The sequence below is a fragment of the Aegilops tauschii genome, chromosome 3, assembly GCF_002575655.3.
Source record: "Aegilops tauschii subsp. strangulata cultivar AL8/78 chromosome 3, Aet v6.0, whole genome shotgun sequence".
In the NCBI taxonomy this organism is placed as follows: Eukaryota; Viridiplantae; Streptophyta; class Magnoliopsida; order Poales; family Poaceae; genus Aegilops; species Aegilops tauschii.
Genome location: NC_053037.3, coordinates 8,149,933 through 8,166,800, shown reverse-complemented (window position 1 = coordinate 8,166,800; position 16,868 = coordinate 8,149,933). Strand labels below are relative to the sequence as shown.

At 42.9% G+C, this 16,868-nt stretch overlaps 3 protein-coding genes across 6 annotated transcripts in view; 1 reads left to right on the top strand and 2 right to left on the bottom strand.

The window, feature by feature from the left end:
* LOC109776407 (uncharacterized) overlaps positions 1–4,365 on the top strand; it is a 40,330-nt gene extending 35,965 nt beyond the window's left edge. For both annotated transcript variants that reach the window (XM_073509795.1, XM_073509796.1), the window contains 2 exons: positions 3,612–3,680; positions 4,037–4,365. In XM_073509795.1, the coding sequence (XP_073365896.1) occupies positions 3,612–3,680; positions 4,037–4,091 (124 nt within the window). In that variant the 3' untranslated portion in view covers positions 4,092–4,365. The remainder of the gene's footprint in view (positions 1–3,611; positions 3,681–4,036) is intronic.
* A 278-nt stretch (positions 4,366–4,643) lies between these two features.
* Positions 4,644–7,043, bottom strand: LOC109776406 (alpha-1,3-arabinosyltransferase XAT3). Of its 2 annotated transcripts, XM_045234532.1 has the most exons (3): positions 6,860–7,043; positions 6,481–6,680; positions 4,644–6,346 (listed from the first exon to the last, which is right to left on the bottom strand). In XM_045234532.1, the coding sequence occupies exons 2-3, from the start codon at positions 6,602–6,604 to the stop codon at positions 5,118–5,120; spliced, it is 1,353 nt and encodes a 450-aa protein (XP_045090467.1). In that variant the 5' UTR covers positions 6,605–6,680; positions 6,860–7,043; the 3' UTR covers positions 4,644–5,117. The 2 variants fall into 2 exon arrangements, with proteins under 2 accessions (XP_045090467.1, XP_045090466.1); XM_045234531.1 differs by having other exon boundaries at positions 6,481–7,043.
* A 256-nt stretch (positions 7,044–7,299) lies between these two features.
* LOC109776405 (leucine--tRNA ligase, chloroplastic/mitochondrial) lies at positions 7,300–15,425 on the bottom strand. 2 transcript variants are annotated; one of them, XM_020335044.4, is made up of 20 exons: positions 15,073–15,425; positions 14,444–14,588; positions 14,265–14,321; positions 13,497–13,616; positions 13,191–13,295; positions 12,851–13,074; positions 12,689–12,755; positions 12,463–12,617; positions 11,767–12,028; positions 11,486–11,680; positions 10,858–10,937; positions 10,619–10,681; positions 10,468–10,549; positions 9,852–9,929; positions 9,670–9,771; positions 9,420–9,592; positions 9,147–9,324; positions 8,689–8,766; positions 8,081–8,212; positions 7,300–7,747 (listed from the first exon to the last, which is right to left on the bottom strand). In XM_020335044.4, the coding sequence occupies exons 1-20, from the start codon at positions 15,414–15,416 to the stop codon at positions 7,514–7,516; spliced, it is 2,874 nt and encodes a 957-aa protein (XP_020190633.2). In that variant the 5' UTR covers positions 15,417–15,425; the 3' UTR covers positions 7,300–7,513. The 2 variants fall into 2 exon arrangements, with proteins under 2 accessions (XP_020190633.2, XP_020190632.2); XM_020335043.4 differs by having other exon boundaries at positions 10,468–10,681.
* Between the last annotated feature and the right edge of the window lie 1,443 nt (positions 15,426–16,868).

The following is a 16,868-nucleotide window of genomic DNA, read 5'->3' as shown; positions in this document are numbered from 1 at the left end:
ACCACACCTAGGTTCGCGATTAGAGCATCAATAAACCGGTCCCTAATAATTTAGAAGAGTATATGGCCTTCTATCCTTTAGAAGAGTACATTTGCCCTCTAAATAAAAAGGGATCTCTTGCCGATCCCTTAAACTTAACTCCTTCAAAAAAAATTGAACACAAATTCAGTGTAAATTTGATTCAAACTAGTCCTTCAAACTTCATTTGAACTCGATTCAACCACTATCATAAACTGTTTACATAACATTAAATGAAATAGAAACTAAGATTGCATAAAAGTTAAACAAACCGGTCAACATCGGCGATCTCGGCCATCATCCTATCCCATTCCTCGTCTGTCATGGGGCTAGAGCACCCGCTCCGCCGCCAACACTATGGCCTGCTCCGTCGCTGTCGGACCCAGACCTGAGCCATCGCTGGAGCAAAGGTCGAGCGTCGTTGCCCCAGACCTATAGTGCTCGTACTCCCAGTGTTCTTCCTCAATGCGCTCCGGGTACGGGTGATGGAGCCCCTCCATGTACTCCTCGTCGGTGCGCATTGCCTCGAGGCACTTGCGGGCCTCTCGGTCTTCCAGCAACATGCGTACGGAGGCCACTTGAGGGTCGACAGGGGCCGAATTTGGCAAGCCGTTGGGGAAGTTTAGCTGCGTGTTTGCACCGTGAAGGCGCAACGGCATGATGTGGTACACCCATGCCGTCTACGCCCGCCGAGTGGTAGGAAGCGATCCAAGTCCACTGGTGGGTTCGCGGTTGCTGATCTCCACCACCCACATCCCCCACGCCTGCTGCCACACGTCGAGGTACCTCCTCGACGGCACCTGCGGTGGTGGCAGGTCAAGGAGCGGGACGTGTCGCCACGGGAGGAGGACACACCACTGTGACCCCTGGCTCGGGACTGCGTGTGGCAACATGGATCGACGCTTCTGATCGGCGGCGGTTGGATCCGACCATTTGGGTGGCGAGGCGGCAGCGGAGTGGATGCGGGGGCGCGCTGGAGGGGGGATGTGGGTTGCTAGGGCGATGCCGGAATGGATAAGGTCGAGCGGTGGGAGTGGAGGAATTTTTACTCCAGTGGTGGGCGACCAGGCGCTTTAGAGGAGATAAGGGACAGGTTAGGTGCGCTTTAGAGGAGTAAGACCGAATTTTTACTCTAAAGCTTTATAAGGGATTGGGTAGAGATGCTCTTAGGTAGGTGCTTGTTTGATGGCCAGTTTTTTTTTCAGATGTCATTTCATCTGTCAACTACCTACTGTCAAAATTTGGATCCTTTTATACACTTGCATGGTCTTTATAATGACACTTCGACTAACCGTTCATTTGAAAAATATGTTGTTTGAAGACAAAGAGTACACAATAAGGAAGTATATAAATCCAGTAATACCAATCAGTGTTGTTGATGTTGGTATTTTTTGCTAAACTGACAGACAAATTTACAAATATTTGACTTTGTCAGTTTGTAAGACGACTTGAGTTGTTATAAAAGTTCCATGGATTGTATTCATATTAGGACAAAAATATTACGCAAAAAACAAGGGAACAAAACCTAGTAAAGTTATAGGTCGTCGCCCCTTTGTGCACCAAAATCTTACCCTCTCAAAAGAAAATGGGGCTGCATTCCTTTTCAACTTTCATTCAGAAGTTTCTATCTGTTTCTATGCCCTTTTCCAAGTTATACACATGTAGTTTTGTATTAGCAAGATTCCATTAGGAGATGAGTTAGCGTTATAGGACAGAGTGCGCTAGGTTACGTAATAGATACATCTGTTCAAGAGATTCGTAGCTAGAGTAACTGGAAGATGGCTGTGTCAGTATTTATCATGTGGAGTTAGCTACAAGCCTACAACATATGCTTACTGTGTATTGGGGTAATGTTGATAGATGGCATGAAGAGAACTAGAGATGGATTTAGAGTAATATCTATGTTGGGAGTGCCTTTATTATCTACTCCCTCCGTTCCTAAATATTTGTCTTTCTAGAGATTTCAACAAGTGACTACATACGGAGCAAAATGAATGAATCTACACTCTAAAATATGTCTATATACATCCGTATGTGGTAATCCATTTGAAACCTCTAAAAAGACAAATATTTAGGAACGGAGGTAGTAGCAAATACTATTTTACAATTAATTCATTCTAAGAATTGAGCAAACACTAGTACAAAACAGGGCTTTCGTCACAGGGCAATATTCACATTAGTCCCGGTTCGTGCGGCTAAGGCATTAGTCCCGGTTGGTGCCACGAACCGGGACTAAAGGGTGCGATGCCCATTAGTCCTTTAGTCACGGTTGGTGCCACCAACCGGTACTAATGGGCTTTGAGGCATTAGTACCGGTTCATGGCACGAACCGGTACTAAAGGGCCCAACAAACTCTACCCCCCATCCCCCCCCCCCCCCCCCCCCCCCGTGGACCGCCTTTTCAGTTTTAGAAAAAACAAAAGAAAATGATGGAAATGTCAAAAAAATAAAATAAAATAAGTTCCCCATGTGATATGTGGTCTAGTTGTTGGGAAAATTAACAAATATGAATTTCGACTTTATTTGCAAAATCTCTCTGGAATTTTTAAAATGGGCATAACTTTTGCATACGAACTCGGATGAAAAAGTTTTTTATATGAAAAATCATCTACTCAAAATCCTCAAAAACCTAACAGAAAAAAAAGATACGGGGCTTTTAAGATCTAGAGAGGCAAAAAAATTTCAAATTGTGGTCAAACTGTGGTCAAACAATGGTCAAACTAATTATTCTAGAATATTAGTGTTACTAAATAATTATTTCAGTTTTTTTGAATTTTGGTCAAATCTGGTCAAACAGTGGTCAAACAGTGGTCAAACAATGGTCAAACTAATTATTCCATAAATATTAGTGTTACTAAATAATTATTGTTTTTTAAAACAATAGTTTCAGACTCAAACAGTGAAATGTGTCACTTCATGCTCGAACTAAATTCCTGAGAGTTAATAGAATTGACATCTTACTATTGTCAGGAAAACAACAAGTGCAGACTTGGAAACGAGCGAGAATAGAACCCGGAAGTTAAGCGTGCTTAGGCCGGAGTAGTGAGAGGATGGGTGACCGTCCGGGTAGTTAGATGATTTGGAATGATGAGGGGTGATTAGAGATTAGAGGATAAATTGAGCAGTGATGAGGGGTGGTGATTAGAGATTAGAGGTTAAAATAATTCAAAAATTTGAAAATCAAAAAAAAATCGCAAAAAAAAATTTCAAAAAAAATATCATAAAATTTCCTTTAGTCCTGGTTCAGGCTGCGTCCACGTGGACGGCCTTTAGTCCCGGTTCGTGTAAGAACCGGGACTAAAGGGGGGAGGCATTAGTAACGACCCTTTAGTCCCGGTTCAAAAACCGGGACTAAAGGTCCTTACCAACCGGGACAAAAGCCCCCTTTTCTACTAGTGAAACAAATAGCAATTTCTAAAGATGTATTGTTCTGGGACACAAGGTTGATATACAAGACTGCAGGTTCCTAGGATTGAGACAATATGGTACACATAGTTGCCTAATTGATTTGAGTTTAAAACTGACCAATTCTATTTATGAAACTCTGTTGATGTTTTTCCTAGAAGTTGATAGTGGTCTTTCTAATGTTACAGACTTGAGAACATAATTCGCCTTAACCTCGGTGCAGTTACTGCACTTGCATACACACAGGAATCAACAAGGTAATGAATTGTTCTATTGTCCGTTTAATTTACTCATTATTCCTACAAAGTTTAGTAATGAACAGAAAAAATAAATCAAATATACATCAATGTGAACAATAATGATTAATCATACTGCAATAGAGATGTGTAAAATACATTACAACTCTATTTTCAGTGACAGTGACGGTGGTATTATATTACCTGGCTGCACAATTGTGCATTTTGCTTTTTCATTTTCATTTCGTTTGATATGTATATATGAATTGTATGTCCACAAGTTATAAATCACTTGTTTGCTTCACACTCCATACCATGCATGTTTATTTTTTGTTTTTGCTGATATGAAATTTCTAACAACATACTGATTTATGTAGGGTTGTGGTTGGATGCCAGCAAGGAATAGCAATGGTAGAAATTGATTATGTGTGAAGATTCTAGTTGTGAGCAGAAGACTTTGCATGCAGAAAGTTAATTTTTAAAACTTAGTTTGAAGCAAATTATTATTATTGAGCCTTTCGAGGGTCTGAGATTGCAAGGCTGAGAATAACGAGAATCTCTCATATATAATACGATGTACATAATTGGAACGGGCAGAACATTTTCATGTACACAAAGGTTGTCGGCCTAATTCTATTGTGGCAAACACAAAGATTATCTCATCAATTAACTGATCCACACAGGAGTTGCAATGCGACTCCTTGCTTATATGCTTGTATCCTTCTCCCCCTGCTCTATTAGTCCAAACTCCAAACATCTCACTGAACAAGTAACATTTGCTGGGAGAAACAGGATAGGAAACTAAGGCCTAGAATAGATTATGGATGTCAGTGTAAAATTGGATGAGAAAACACCACCAGGGAAAGTAACAAATGAAGCAAATTATGTGTCTCACCCACCTTCTGGGTTGGTAGGAACCAGGAGTAGCATGCATTTGTGGTTGAAAGTCTCCAGATTTGTTACAGTATAAAGTGAAGTACAGAGTACCAGAAATCTTAAATGATCCATTATTTACAGTGAAAAGTGAAAACAGCATGGTTACATATTGAAGTGTATCCTCCGACAGAAACAGCAGAGAAATCTTTCAAAACGTATTACGCTTTACACACCTTTTTCACAGCTCATAACAATTGCCCATAGCAAAATAAAATTATATGCAGAGAACAGAGCATGGTGCACAAAAAATTTCAAATCGACACAATAGTAAAATCTGAAGAGATACCTGATTCATCCTTGGTTGTTCCAATTTGTGTTCCGTTTCACTTCCTCTTATGGAATTGCTAATCCTTAGTTGAGTGAGAGAGTTTAGTCGCTAGATTGGCCTTCAAATCTGCCTTGTGACCGTGTGACAGCGATCCAACAGCTCACACAAGATTTAGCCAGACCCTTTATTTTACTGCAGTAGTAAAACACTAGACAAATTATCTTGTAAACAATCTACGCCCTGCGGAGTGTCTTCTAATGGTGAAGAAGCTCCAGAGCACGGGACAAGGCGCCACTGAACCGAGCGACATCGAGCGTGACGTTCTGGCTGACCAGGTACTCCGACCGGAGCGCCAGGTCCCTCAGCACACGGCGGTCGCGTGGGTACAGCTCCGCCAGTGTGCTCTCCCCGACGGAGATGCCGTACTGCACGTAACCGAGCCCCATGTCTCCAGCCGGCTCCCCGAAGTCGTCCCTCGCCATGGCCTCCAGCCCGCCCAGCGGCACCACCTGCACCACCACAGCCCCCGGCGGGAGGAACACCAGGTTGGTGAGCCCAGCACCGTGCACGCCCACCAGCACGTCGCACGAGTTCACCAGCCGCGCAAAGGCAGGCAGGTCCGAGTGCTGCTCCGCCTCGCCGACGATCACCTCGTAGCCAAGCATGGCTGCCGCCTGTGCAACAGCGCCCATGTTGGTGAACGCCCTGGTTGTCTTCCGGGAAATGATGAGCAGCCTGGGGCGCCGCGGGCTCTTGATATTGTCACTGCCATGTAGCAGCCGGATGGCCGTATCTCTCTCGAGGCCGTAGGATCTCCGGGCAAGGCGGGCAAAGTCAGCCATGGAGTAGTGCCCACCGACAGTCTTCGCGGTGTCGATACTCATCTCCTTGTGGAAGCTGAGGCCGACGACCACATGAGGGTAGCAGAGCACCTCTGCGCTTTGCCTGTCCATGTCAATGACAGCGTGGTGGGAGAGCCCCCGGAGCAGCGGTCGGTACTTGTCAAGCCACCACGGTGGGGCGTCGCTGACAAGGAGGTGCACGTCGCTGCGGAACCGGCTGGCGGTGATGAAGAGCGGGATGAGTACGTCGGTGAAGTCATGGAACATGTTGCCTGCATAGGCGCCCACTGAGAAGACCACCGCGGGGGCGGCACTCTCGGCCTTGCATTCCGGAACGTGAGGTGATGAAGGGGTGACCGACACCAACACCTCTGTGACGCTGGCGAGCGCGTGGCCATCGTTCTTCCTCGCGTGCGGCTTCATCCTCCATGACCGGCGACTCTCAGAGACAGAGGGGTGGAGGAGGGCAATGATGGTGATGTTTGAGGGGATTACCCGGACATCGCCCTTCAGCTCGCATACATCTGATCTTAGGCTCGACATGTCACACTCACACAGAAACGCTCCTTTGTTTGCAGAGTACATCTTTACTTCTTCCCAAGCCACCAAAGATGCTGAACCAGCTGAAAACAGCAACCTCACTGCAAACACAAAATAGAGTAAATGAACATAAAACTGGCAGAAACAAGACCCCAAAATGTGATTTTCCTACAGCAACCGGCAGAGCGCTCTCTATTCATCGACACACCAAAATGTCAATGAAACAATAACTTACATGTCTGCAGAGGAACCGCGTGCCTGAGCAACACCATGAGCGAAACCGGCGCGAGAATGCATACTGCAAACAGCACCAAACCAACCTTGACAGTAAGACTGATTATTTTCTTCTCAGTCGCCATCTTGCAATGCTGAGATCCTCACATGAGTAGCAATGACACTCCCTGAGTTGCTTCTATCCTTATATTCTAACCTGCTCTGTTAGTTCAAACATCTCATTAAACAGGTAATGTTTGTTGGGAAGATCTCTTAGGGATCACCAACAGAATAAGCAGCTACGCCCTAGAATAAATTGGGTTGTTGTGTAAAGTGTATCCCAAGACAAAAAGTGGTAGACAAATATTGCAAAGGAGACGACTCAATCATGGAGAACATACCTTTTCAGAACTCATAACAGTTTGACACGCCCAAAGAAAATCTAGTATAGAAAACAGAGCATGATGAACAAAAAAAATCAGAAGAACATAACAGTGAAACCTAAAGAGATACCTGCTTGAAGCTTAGTTGCATCAGTCCATTTGGTGTTAGTGGACACTGATACCCCAGGTCAGGGTAAAGGTCTACATCAGTGCAACAGTTGATATGTTAGGTGTTAGACTCAAGAAAATACTGTTTCAGTTAGTTGGTCCAGCCCCTTTTTGGTAGAGTAACGACAAGGAGGATTCTGCTCATGGTCAAATCCTCCTTGCCAACATGTGAAGCAACAACAGAATTCTAGAAACTTGGAAAATAATCAGGCGACATACTGAGTTAGGTTCAGTGGTACTTTTAGTAGCCCACAAGAGAAATCTTGTGTTTCACTTCTTCAAAAAGCTTCTGCAGATCTTAAGTGGAAAATACATTCAAAGAGAGAAGCCATCATAAATATAAATTGTTAAACGTAGGAGTATCACAAGAGATGCATCCCAATAGCAGAGAATGTACTACAAAAGAATGGAAATTTACAGATCTGCTGCGTCTCAGTAGTCTCTAGACTCTATCAACTACTCTGACAGGACCCCAGGAAAGATCGGAAAAAATCAGAACAATAATCACGTCCTTGCCTTTTGTTGATCTAGTATAACATTCAAGATCCTTCCAGGTACATAAATTCTCTTCCTGATGGCCTTTCCATCCAAATATTTGGAGAGTCTGTCGTCTGAGGCTGCTATCTGGAACACATCATCCTCGGAGCACTCCTTGTCAACAAGGATTGTACCCCTGGTCTTCCCATTGATTTGCACAGGGAGCACAATCTCTGATTCCTTCAAATACTCATTCTTTGCCTGCACAGAGTAGAAAGAGATCAAAATACTTTAAGCTAAAATAATAAAAAAGTACACTGACATGTGAAATTTCAATCCATAGACTTATACCAGACTAGCGATCCAAAAGATGCCCTTATTATCTTGACTAAGGTAATTTGTTAGTAACTGCTATCTAACATTTATGAAATCTTGTTTATTTAAATGTACAATTATCATTCCTAAAAAAAGTATAATTATCCCACCTAATAACTATTAAAATCAAACCGGTAAATCTAATAATCTTCATCTTAAATGCATTAGCAATGTATGCTCGCTTGGTACCAAAGGAAGGTAGAACAGGTTTGAGTTTACCTCTGGAAACTGTTCATGAGCCAATGATTGTGCGTGTCCAAGACGAAACCAAAGCTCCTCAGCCAAGTGTGGTGCAAAAGGTGATAGCAACAGAACAAAGGAGTCTATAACAGATTTCGGTTGAGTGTCCCACTGCAAATAAAGTGAACATCACATCAGATTCTTCTAGCAATTATGTGGTTGTATGACCAGATAAGCTAAAAACATGTTTACTAGAAGCTACACGTTTGGGTGTTAAACCAAGCAACCTTTAGTTCCATTTACGCTAAAATTGAATATTCTGACATAAAAAAAAAACTATGGAAATTACTAATGACAGCTTTACGAGAGATTCTGTGCCTACCAATACTTTATCGAAGTATGACTTGAATGCATGAACGAAGAAATACTGCATGAATTAAAGTGAATGTGCACTTGTGCACAGTTGCTCGTTACAGCAATCTGCATAAAAAGCTTGCACAGATTTGAATAACTTGGTGTTTTTGCACATAACTGACGCAACAGAAAAACTTTGTTCTGCCATCTTTGGGACTAGAAAAAATGATGTGTAATATGAACGCTGGCAACTTAATCCTTCAAGGAGGCATGCACAGCATGTCTGAATTTACCTTGTATGCTGCATTCACAAACTCCATCATTGCAGAAATTGCAGTGTTAAACCTTGTTTCCTGAATCTCCTCTGAAACCTACAAACAGAATAATAGACGTTAGCCAGGAGTGAAGAAGTAATCATCACAACAACACAACTTGAGGGAAAAAGATCAATGTGCAATTAAGGTAGTAAGGTTTCGTCTCATTCGGCCGCCTCCATACTGCAATAATCATGAGTTTTGAAATATTTCAAACAGAAGACAGTATGGTTTGTGGAATGAGTTTATAAATTCTTTCTCCACACCAAACCGAACACCTCTGTTATCTTTTACTTGTTAGCTGAAACATGGTAGAAGTTTCCCAACCAGACAGGCAACTCTAATAAACTAAACAAGTTGCATGGTTTCCATTTCAGAGAGCATAAGTGCAAAAAATTATATTTCACCCTTGTGAAAACTGTGACTGTGTGACCTACCCTTGCCATGCATTTGTGAAGAACACGGAGCTGCTCAAAGGTTGGTTCGACATCAGTGACCATAGTTCCATCTTTATATGATCCATCCGGTAATGGTGCGCCAACCACGAGTCTCCAAGTCCTACCTAGAAACCGATGCACACCTTCAATTCCACCAGTGCTCCATGTTTTTGAATCTCTGTATGTATCAAATTTTCTGTTAACTTGCTGAAAATGGTTCTATTTCATCTGTAAAATTTAATGCAGCTTTCTTTAGTAAAAGAAATGATGTACCTCAACGGTCCCATGAACATCTCATATAAGCGGAGAGAGTCGGCACCATATTCTGAAACCACGTCATCGGGGTTGATGACATTTCCTCGACTTTTACTCATTTTGTATGCGCGGGCATTTAGACGTATGTTTGGATCATCCTTCAGCACATAATTGTCTCCAACTTTTGTGATCTTAAGAACATAGAAGCAAGCAAGTGTCAATCTCCAAACTTCTATCACCCAAATGAATACACAGGATCAGAACACACCTTATCTGCTGGTACTTTTTCTTGGATGCAATCACTCAGACTTGAATCTGAGTCTGCAGAAACCCATTTGCCTTCGTTGTCTCTATATGCAGTATACTCAACCTGTTACGACACCCATTACTTAGGACCAGAAAAATTCATGACAAAGATGTAGAATGCCTTAAAGAAGTAGCTCCACCTACTTCTCCTAGTATTAATCCTTGGTTTATCAAGCACTTGAAGGGCTCTTTAGTGGACACCACGCCAATATCATACAGAACCTAGAGAAGTAGAGAGATCATTTGGTCAAAAGAAACATGAGGCCAAAAGATATTACCCCCTCCGATCCAAAATAATTGTTGCAGCTTTAAACTAAAGTTAGTTCAACCTTAGTTCAAAACTACGACACTTATTATGGATCGGAGGGAGTACTAGATTTGTGTACTACAGGCCTATATAATATACAAGCAGGGAGAAAAAGCGTAGTGAACCAGAAAGAGTAAGCATTGGTCCCTAAGTATCCTAAGAGCTGAATCCGGCTAACAAGAGCTGAAATTCCACTGTGCATTGTTATTATGTTAGTTGGGCACATGCTGATTCAGACCTCTCAGATTGTTTTAGATTTAATGGACAAAAAAACCAAACACGCCTTTAGCAAAATCTCATACGATACGCAGGTTACAAGCTGATAACAATGGTATCAACAAATTCAGATATGTTTCCCATAGTATACATCACATAAGATAGGCCAGGAACTTTCCCGTGGCCTTCAATGGGTTAATAGAAGGGGAGGTTTTTGTATTGAATAAGAATCAGAACCTTATGCCAAAATCTTGCATACAGCAAATGCAAGACAGAATGTTCGGCACCACCGACATAGATGTCTACTGGACCCCAATAACTGCATGATATAGAAAAGAAGTTACACACACATCTCTTACTGAAGATCAAATGTGAAAGAAGGATGCACCTTTCTTTAGCCTTGTCAACCAATGTGCTGGAATTTTTTGGATCCATGAATCTCAAATAATACCTGCATAACCATTTCAAAATAGGAAAATGTAAGGGTTTAGAAGTCACTGGCAAACACAGAAAGGACAAATTGTGTACACCACAAAAAGGTTCCTAACAAAAAACAGAACTTCTACAAGTAATTATGGAGTATTAAATCCGTATAAATTGTTGAAATTACAACATCAGAAAATTTACCAGCATGAACCGGCCCATTGTGGCATGGTGCTTGTTTCTCTTCTTGCAGGCTTCCCAGTTAAAACATCGGTGGTTCTAACCTGAAAAGGCAGCAAAGCGCTTAAATACTATGTATCGGCAAAACTAAATGAAACTCAATACATATTTTCATGCCAATTTACTAACGATAAGTAGCTTACATTGGATCTCATGACCCTCAAGTTGCAATGGTGTTCCTCAAAAAAAATCAAGCAAATAATGCTTACATTATCCAGTTCTTTCCAGTTTGCTCATTCAAAAACACATGTATATGCAGAGCAATCTAACTAAAGGAGGTGACATGCAACTTTTGAGAACTGTGTTTCTCTGTGTCATCTTTGCGGTTTATATATTACCTAATGTATGATTTTAGCTTCACAAAATATAGAAGTGGGATTAACTCTTTCGCCTTTGCAGTTTTCCCTTTGTTCCAACCTTAACACACTATGTTTCTTCTCTTTTTTCCACTTTTTTAAACCGAAAACCTTTGTTCCAATATGATTTATAGACATGCAACAACTAGAGAATATCTTTCGGGGGGAGGGGAAGTTCTTAGCATTACACAAAGATATAAGAAACTCTCAGCACAAGAAATTGTTGAAACACATACCCAATCTGCTGCTTTGGTCAAAGGGGGCTCCCCAGTACCAGTGGGAGTGAAGTCATCCAATTCAGGAAGAGTTAAAGGCAACTGGTTTTCTGTAAGAGGCACCATTTCATTGGTATCATCAAGGTAAATCACAGGGAAAGGTTCGCCCCAATAACGCTGTCTAGCAAAAAGCCAATCTCGAAGCTTGTAGTTTACCTGGTAATGAGGTGTGCTCAATTAGTCCATCAGAAAAAACGTGTGCAGAACATTGCTACACAATGAAGTGGGGGGAAGGAATGCACCTTTTTCTTTCCAAATCCATTACTCTCTACCCAAGAAGTAACTTCTAAAGCAGCATCTTGTGAAAGCATACCATTGATATTTAACCCAGATGAAGAACTGGATGAGTTTATCATGATACCATCATCTGCATAAGCCTCCTCGGGGTCACAATTGCCATTGGGTGGACTTACAACCTTAATGATTGGAAGTTCATATTTCAAGGCAAACTCATGGTCACGGGAATCATGTGCAGGCACCGCCATGATAGCCCCAGTGCCGTAGCTGCAAAGTAGTTAAGGTTAGCTTTGGAAGAGCAAAGGTAAATACAGGTGTAAAACTAGGTTTCATTTTTCTCATTATTAGTAAAATATGCAGAGATAACAACCCAACTCCATTGGCCAATTTACTGAATATTATACCATGCCCCTTTACGTGTATCTGAATAAAGCAACTCTGAAATGGGGGAAAAGTGGATAATGACAACAATATGGAAACTGAAGTAGACAAATCGGATACGGCGGCTGAACTTTAGCAAATGTCGCAATAAGCAGTGTATTCTGCATATTCATTACATGTAGAATACTAGGTTTTCTACTATAATGAAGTCTAGACTTTGTAGCATTTGAGTTTTACTTAAGAGGATGAACGCGACGGCGACAATGATGATGCAAAACCCAACATTAAAAGACACAGAAGACAAAGATAAGTTTACAAACCTTGCTAAGACATAATCTGCCACCCAAATTGGAATTATCTCCCCGGTTGCTGGGTTCTTAGCATAAGAACCACTGAAAACTCCAGTTTTTTCCTTCTGAAGTTCAGTTCTCTCAAGTTCACTCTTTCTTGCTGCAACTTCTGTGTATTCCTCTACCTGCTTTTCCAATTAGTCCATATTGATGTTGAATGATGCTAAAGTTATCAAAACAACAAAAAAGAACATACATGTGCACGTTGTTCCTCAGATGTTAGAGACGGCAACAAAACATGCTCAGGTGCTACAACAAGATATCTGCAGCAGAAAACAAAAGGCAGTTCAATATTGTCCATCTGGATCTAGAAACTGCACTGGCTGATAAAGATTAAAAAACAAGGCAGAATACTCACGTTGCACCAAAAATGGTGTCAGGCCTTGTTGTATAAACTGTCAATTTGGCACCTAAATCATGTCCTTCCTGGTCAACTGCACAAAATTCAAGCTCAGCACCTTCCGATCTCCCTATCCAATTTCTTTGCATTTCTTTTATGCTCTCAGGCCAATCTAGATCATCCAAATCTTCAAGAAGTCGATCAGCATAAGATGTTATCCTCAGCATCCACTGGCGCATTGGCTACACAACAAAAGATAAGGTGGATAATCTAATATGCCTTTTTGCAGATAGGTGCTGAGCAACAGGTTCATTGACATGGCAGAACATAGATAAAAAGGATAAGCTCTACAACTTACCTTTCTTATAACAGGATAACCACCACGTTCACTGACACCATCAATTACTTCTTCATTCGCCAGAACAGTCCCAAGAGCAGGGCACCAATTGACCGGTACCTCAGCCTGATTGTAAGATAGCAATGCCAGCCTAAAAATCATTGAAAACCACAGATACAACACTAAGCACATAAAAACAGAATCCTAAAAATGAATGGTGCAAAGCAGATGATCAGTTGAAACAAAGTAAATACAGAGCATGTCAAGTCAAATGATAGACTTTGGAACTCGAACGATGCAGTAAGAAAGGATACTAGTAGCTCTGACCTGGTAAGCCAATCCTCTTTTCAGTAGTTGAAGAAAAATCCATTGCGTCCATTTATAGTAGGCTGGTTCTGTTGTGGAGATTTCACGATCCCAGTCATATGAAAAACCTAATGATTTAAGCTGCAACACAAGAAAACATCCTCCTAATGAACCAGTAGTGATCAAAGTACTACACAGAACATTTTCACTTCCGTTTCCACAGAAACAACCACGTTTCTGTACCAACATTCTATCGATAGTTCGTGAAATAAAGGAGTACATTCATTGTAAACTGGACTTATAGAAAGCAGGCGTTGCTTCAATGGTACATGAAAAAGTGTCAGGCTATGAGTCATGGAACATGTATGGCAGGGGTACAACCAATACCCATGGTTTCGCTCTGATCAGTCAAAACAAGCACCCTACAAAGCATCTAGGGGAAGTCTCATCTATGATAACTTGTACCAGTCATAAGTTATAACAGTTGCATCCATGGTTAGACCATTACCAAGATCTTGTTTGGCTAAAACATATTGCTATACTGGCAACGTAGCTCAATTACCGAAGCTTACTTAGTACCAGAACTAATGGAGCTGGCAAGAAGTGATCTGTTTTGTGTATACTGGAAATGCAAGTGCAAAGCATATCTAATTGGCAGCCTGAAAATGAAGCGTGAGAGCACACTTGACTGGCTACTGTAAATATGTAATATCTACTAGACCTTAGAAGCAAAAGATGCAACATAGCATGAAGCCATGAAGTATATATACAAATTATTGAAGGCATTACCTGTATGCGGAAGCGGTCAATGTTGCGTGCAGTTGTAGTCTTGGGGTGGGTTCCCGTCTGCGCACAAAGTTACATTTCACATCATGCAGAAACACAGCAAGACACCAAACTTACCAAAAGAAAGAAAATAACAATCCCGATATAAAGAGACCCCCAGAGGAGAGGAGACTTTAAATGACCTGGATAGCATACTGCTCGGCAGGAAGACCAAACGCGTCCCATCCCATCGGATGCAGGACATTGAAGCCTTTCATACGCTTGAATCTCGACAGAATGTCGGTCGCCGTGTATCCAAGGGGGTGCCCAACATGCAACCCAGCCCCACTGCACAGCAATTTAATAAATCATGTGAACTACGAACAACATGCATCCTCTTTCAGGGTAGGATTCGATTCAGGACAAGTTTATGCATCCGGGAAGAATAAATTTCATTTCAGCATTGACGCCTTCCTGCGTATTATTTGGCTCTATGCAGTTGCATAACAGAGGATACTTGCATATTACAGTATTATTCTAGAGAAAACTAAACTAGAGCCTCGTATCCTAGTGCACGACTCAGACAAGCACAGCCCAATTACACCACTGCGTGCCATTGCAAGGCCAGTACAGTACAGTACAGCACTAGAGAAATTCATGATAAACTCCAACAATTCGAGCGCTGCAGTGGTGGAGAAACTGAAACTGCAGAACCATCATTTCTACGCATACACAATTGAAGCACAAATTCGCGGTGGAGTAGCCAGCCACATATTCACTCATGGTAAACTCGACAATTTGATTGCGAACTAGAGACGGAGTGGGAAGGTACCTGGGGTAGGGGAACATGTCGAGGATGTAGCACTTGGGCCTGGAGGTGTCGAGGCCGTCGCCGATGTCCGGGGTGCGGAACGTGCGGCGCTCCTCCCAGTGCGCCTGCCACCTCGGCTCGATCTCGTCGTACGGGTACGCCCGCCTCGCCTGCGCCTTCCCCGCGTCGGCGCCGGCGCAGCAGCGGCAGGGGCGGGCTCGGCGCGGCGGGAGGAGCGCGCGGCGCCGGTGGGCGGCGGCGAGCGAGGGGGGCCGCGCGCGGAGCTGGAGCGGCGGGTGCGTCGTGAGAGCCATCGGGTTGGGGTGGGAGTGGGGTGTGGGAGTGGCAGCGGGGTGTGGAGACATATGAAGGGGAGAGCAGCGGGGTGTGGCTCCGCTGCGGGAAGAAGACGACGAGCTTTGGGATAAGGTTTTGGAATTTGCTACTATAAAATAGTCCCACAAACAAATACAAAATGAAAATAGAACTCCCCATGGATGTGAACATACGATTCTGTAGTGTATATGTTGTTGTTGTTTTTGTAACCTTGGTCAAAAAATTAAAATATATATATACAAATTTGACTTTGAAGAAAACTAATACAGTATGCGATATATTTTGATTTGAGGTCTCACCGGATTCTCATGAGACAAACGCCGGCACAACCACGGAGGACGGCGGCAAGATTACTCTTGCAATTCTGCACAAGACTCCAAGATGGAGGGTTGTGACGAGCAAATGGCACGCTCTCATAGCGGTGATGGCGGATCGCGGAGAACATTTGAGGCGACGCTGGTGGCAACAATATGCTCTGGCGATAGTGGCGGTGGACTTCATGTTTCTCCATCGTTGGTAGTCGAGGTATCAAGGAGTCGGAGGAAAACCGCTAGCAAGTTTTTGTTGTATTCTTTCGCGGAGGCTTGCTTTTCCGGCAGCTAATGGAAATCATGGTACAACAATGAAACCCGAATTAAGTTTTAGGGCATATTTTGCTCGGCTTTCTAAGGGTATGTTAGGTTCCGGTTCCCCTAATGCTTTGTTTGTATGTTCGTATTGGAAAGCTCCGCATTGAATTGGACTGAAATTTCAATTCGGTGAGAAGACTGAAATAGCACGAGTACGAATTCGCTTGCTCGGTTGTTCACTGAATTGGCCATCGAAATGGCTATGAGGTTTCAATACCAAATCTTGTTTGGATGACAACTTTGGAATTGCATGAAGATTATACCTTGTTTTACATGACTGAAAAAGGAAATCTGCTCACATGTGACTATAAATTGAAGGGAAAAGTATATTTTTAGTCCCTCAATTCTTCTCAAAATATAGAAATGGTCCCTCAACTCTAATACCATACCAGCAAACATTGGTCCCTCAACTTACAAAACCGGATAAGTTTAGTCCCTAATACCAGCTTGGGTGGTTTTTATCCGACTTGAACATGATTTTTCAGTGGAAATAAATAAGAACGTGCATTATAAAAAGAGCGCCTAGGAGATTCAAACTCCAAATGTGGGCGTTGGCTGGACACCAAAGCTAACCACCAAAAGTCGGTTAGAGCAACTCTAGCAGACCCCGCATCCGTCCCCGACCCGCAAAATAACCGCCAAAATGCGGGTACGGGCCAGAAAAACTGCCCGACCAGAGCCCGCATCCCGCCCCGGCCCGCAAAAATTTTTAAGGGGCGCGGCAAAATCCCGACCCCAACCCGGGAAAACGCGGGTTTCCCCCTCGCGGCTGTGGTGCCCTGCATCTGAGAGAAGCAGTTGGCGGGAGGGACATTTCAGCCCCGCGCGCTTTCCACCTCCTTCCGCCGCCGC

Coding starts and splice junctions, on each gene's coding strand:
- LOC109776406 (XM_045234531.1), bottom strand. CDS start 6,604: ATGGCGACTGAGAAGAAAATAATCAGTCTTACTGTCAAGGTTGGTTTG. Junction 6,347..6,480: donor CGCGGTTCCTCTGCAGACAT/GTAAGTTATTGT, acceptor TTGTGTTTGCAG/TGAGGTTGCTGTTTTCAGCT.
- LOC109776405 (XM_020335043.4), bottom strand. CDS start 15,416: ATGTCTCCACACCCCGCTGCCACTCCCACACCCCACTCCCACCCCAAC. Junction 10,682..10,857: donor CAATGGGCCGGTTCATGCTG/GTAAATTTTCTG, acceptor ATGGTTATGCAG/GTATTATTTGAGATTCATGG. Junction 8,213..8,688: donor TTGTGAATGCAGCATACAAG/GTAAATTCAGAC, acceptor CTTTATTTGCAG/TGGGACACTCAACCGAAATC.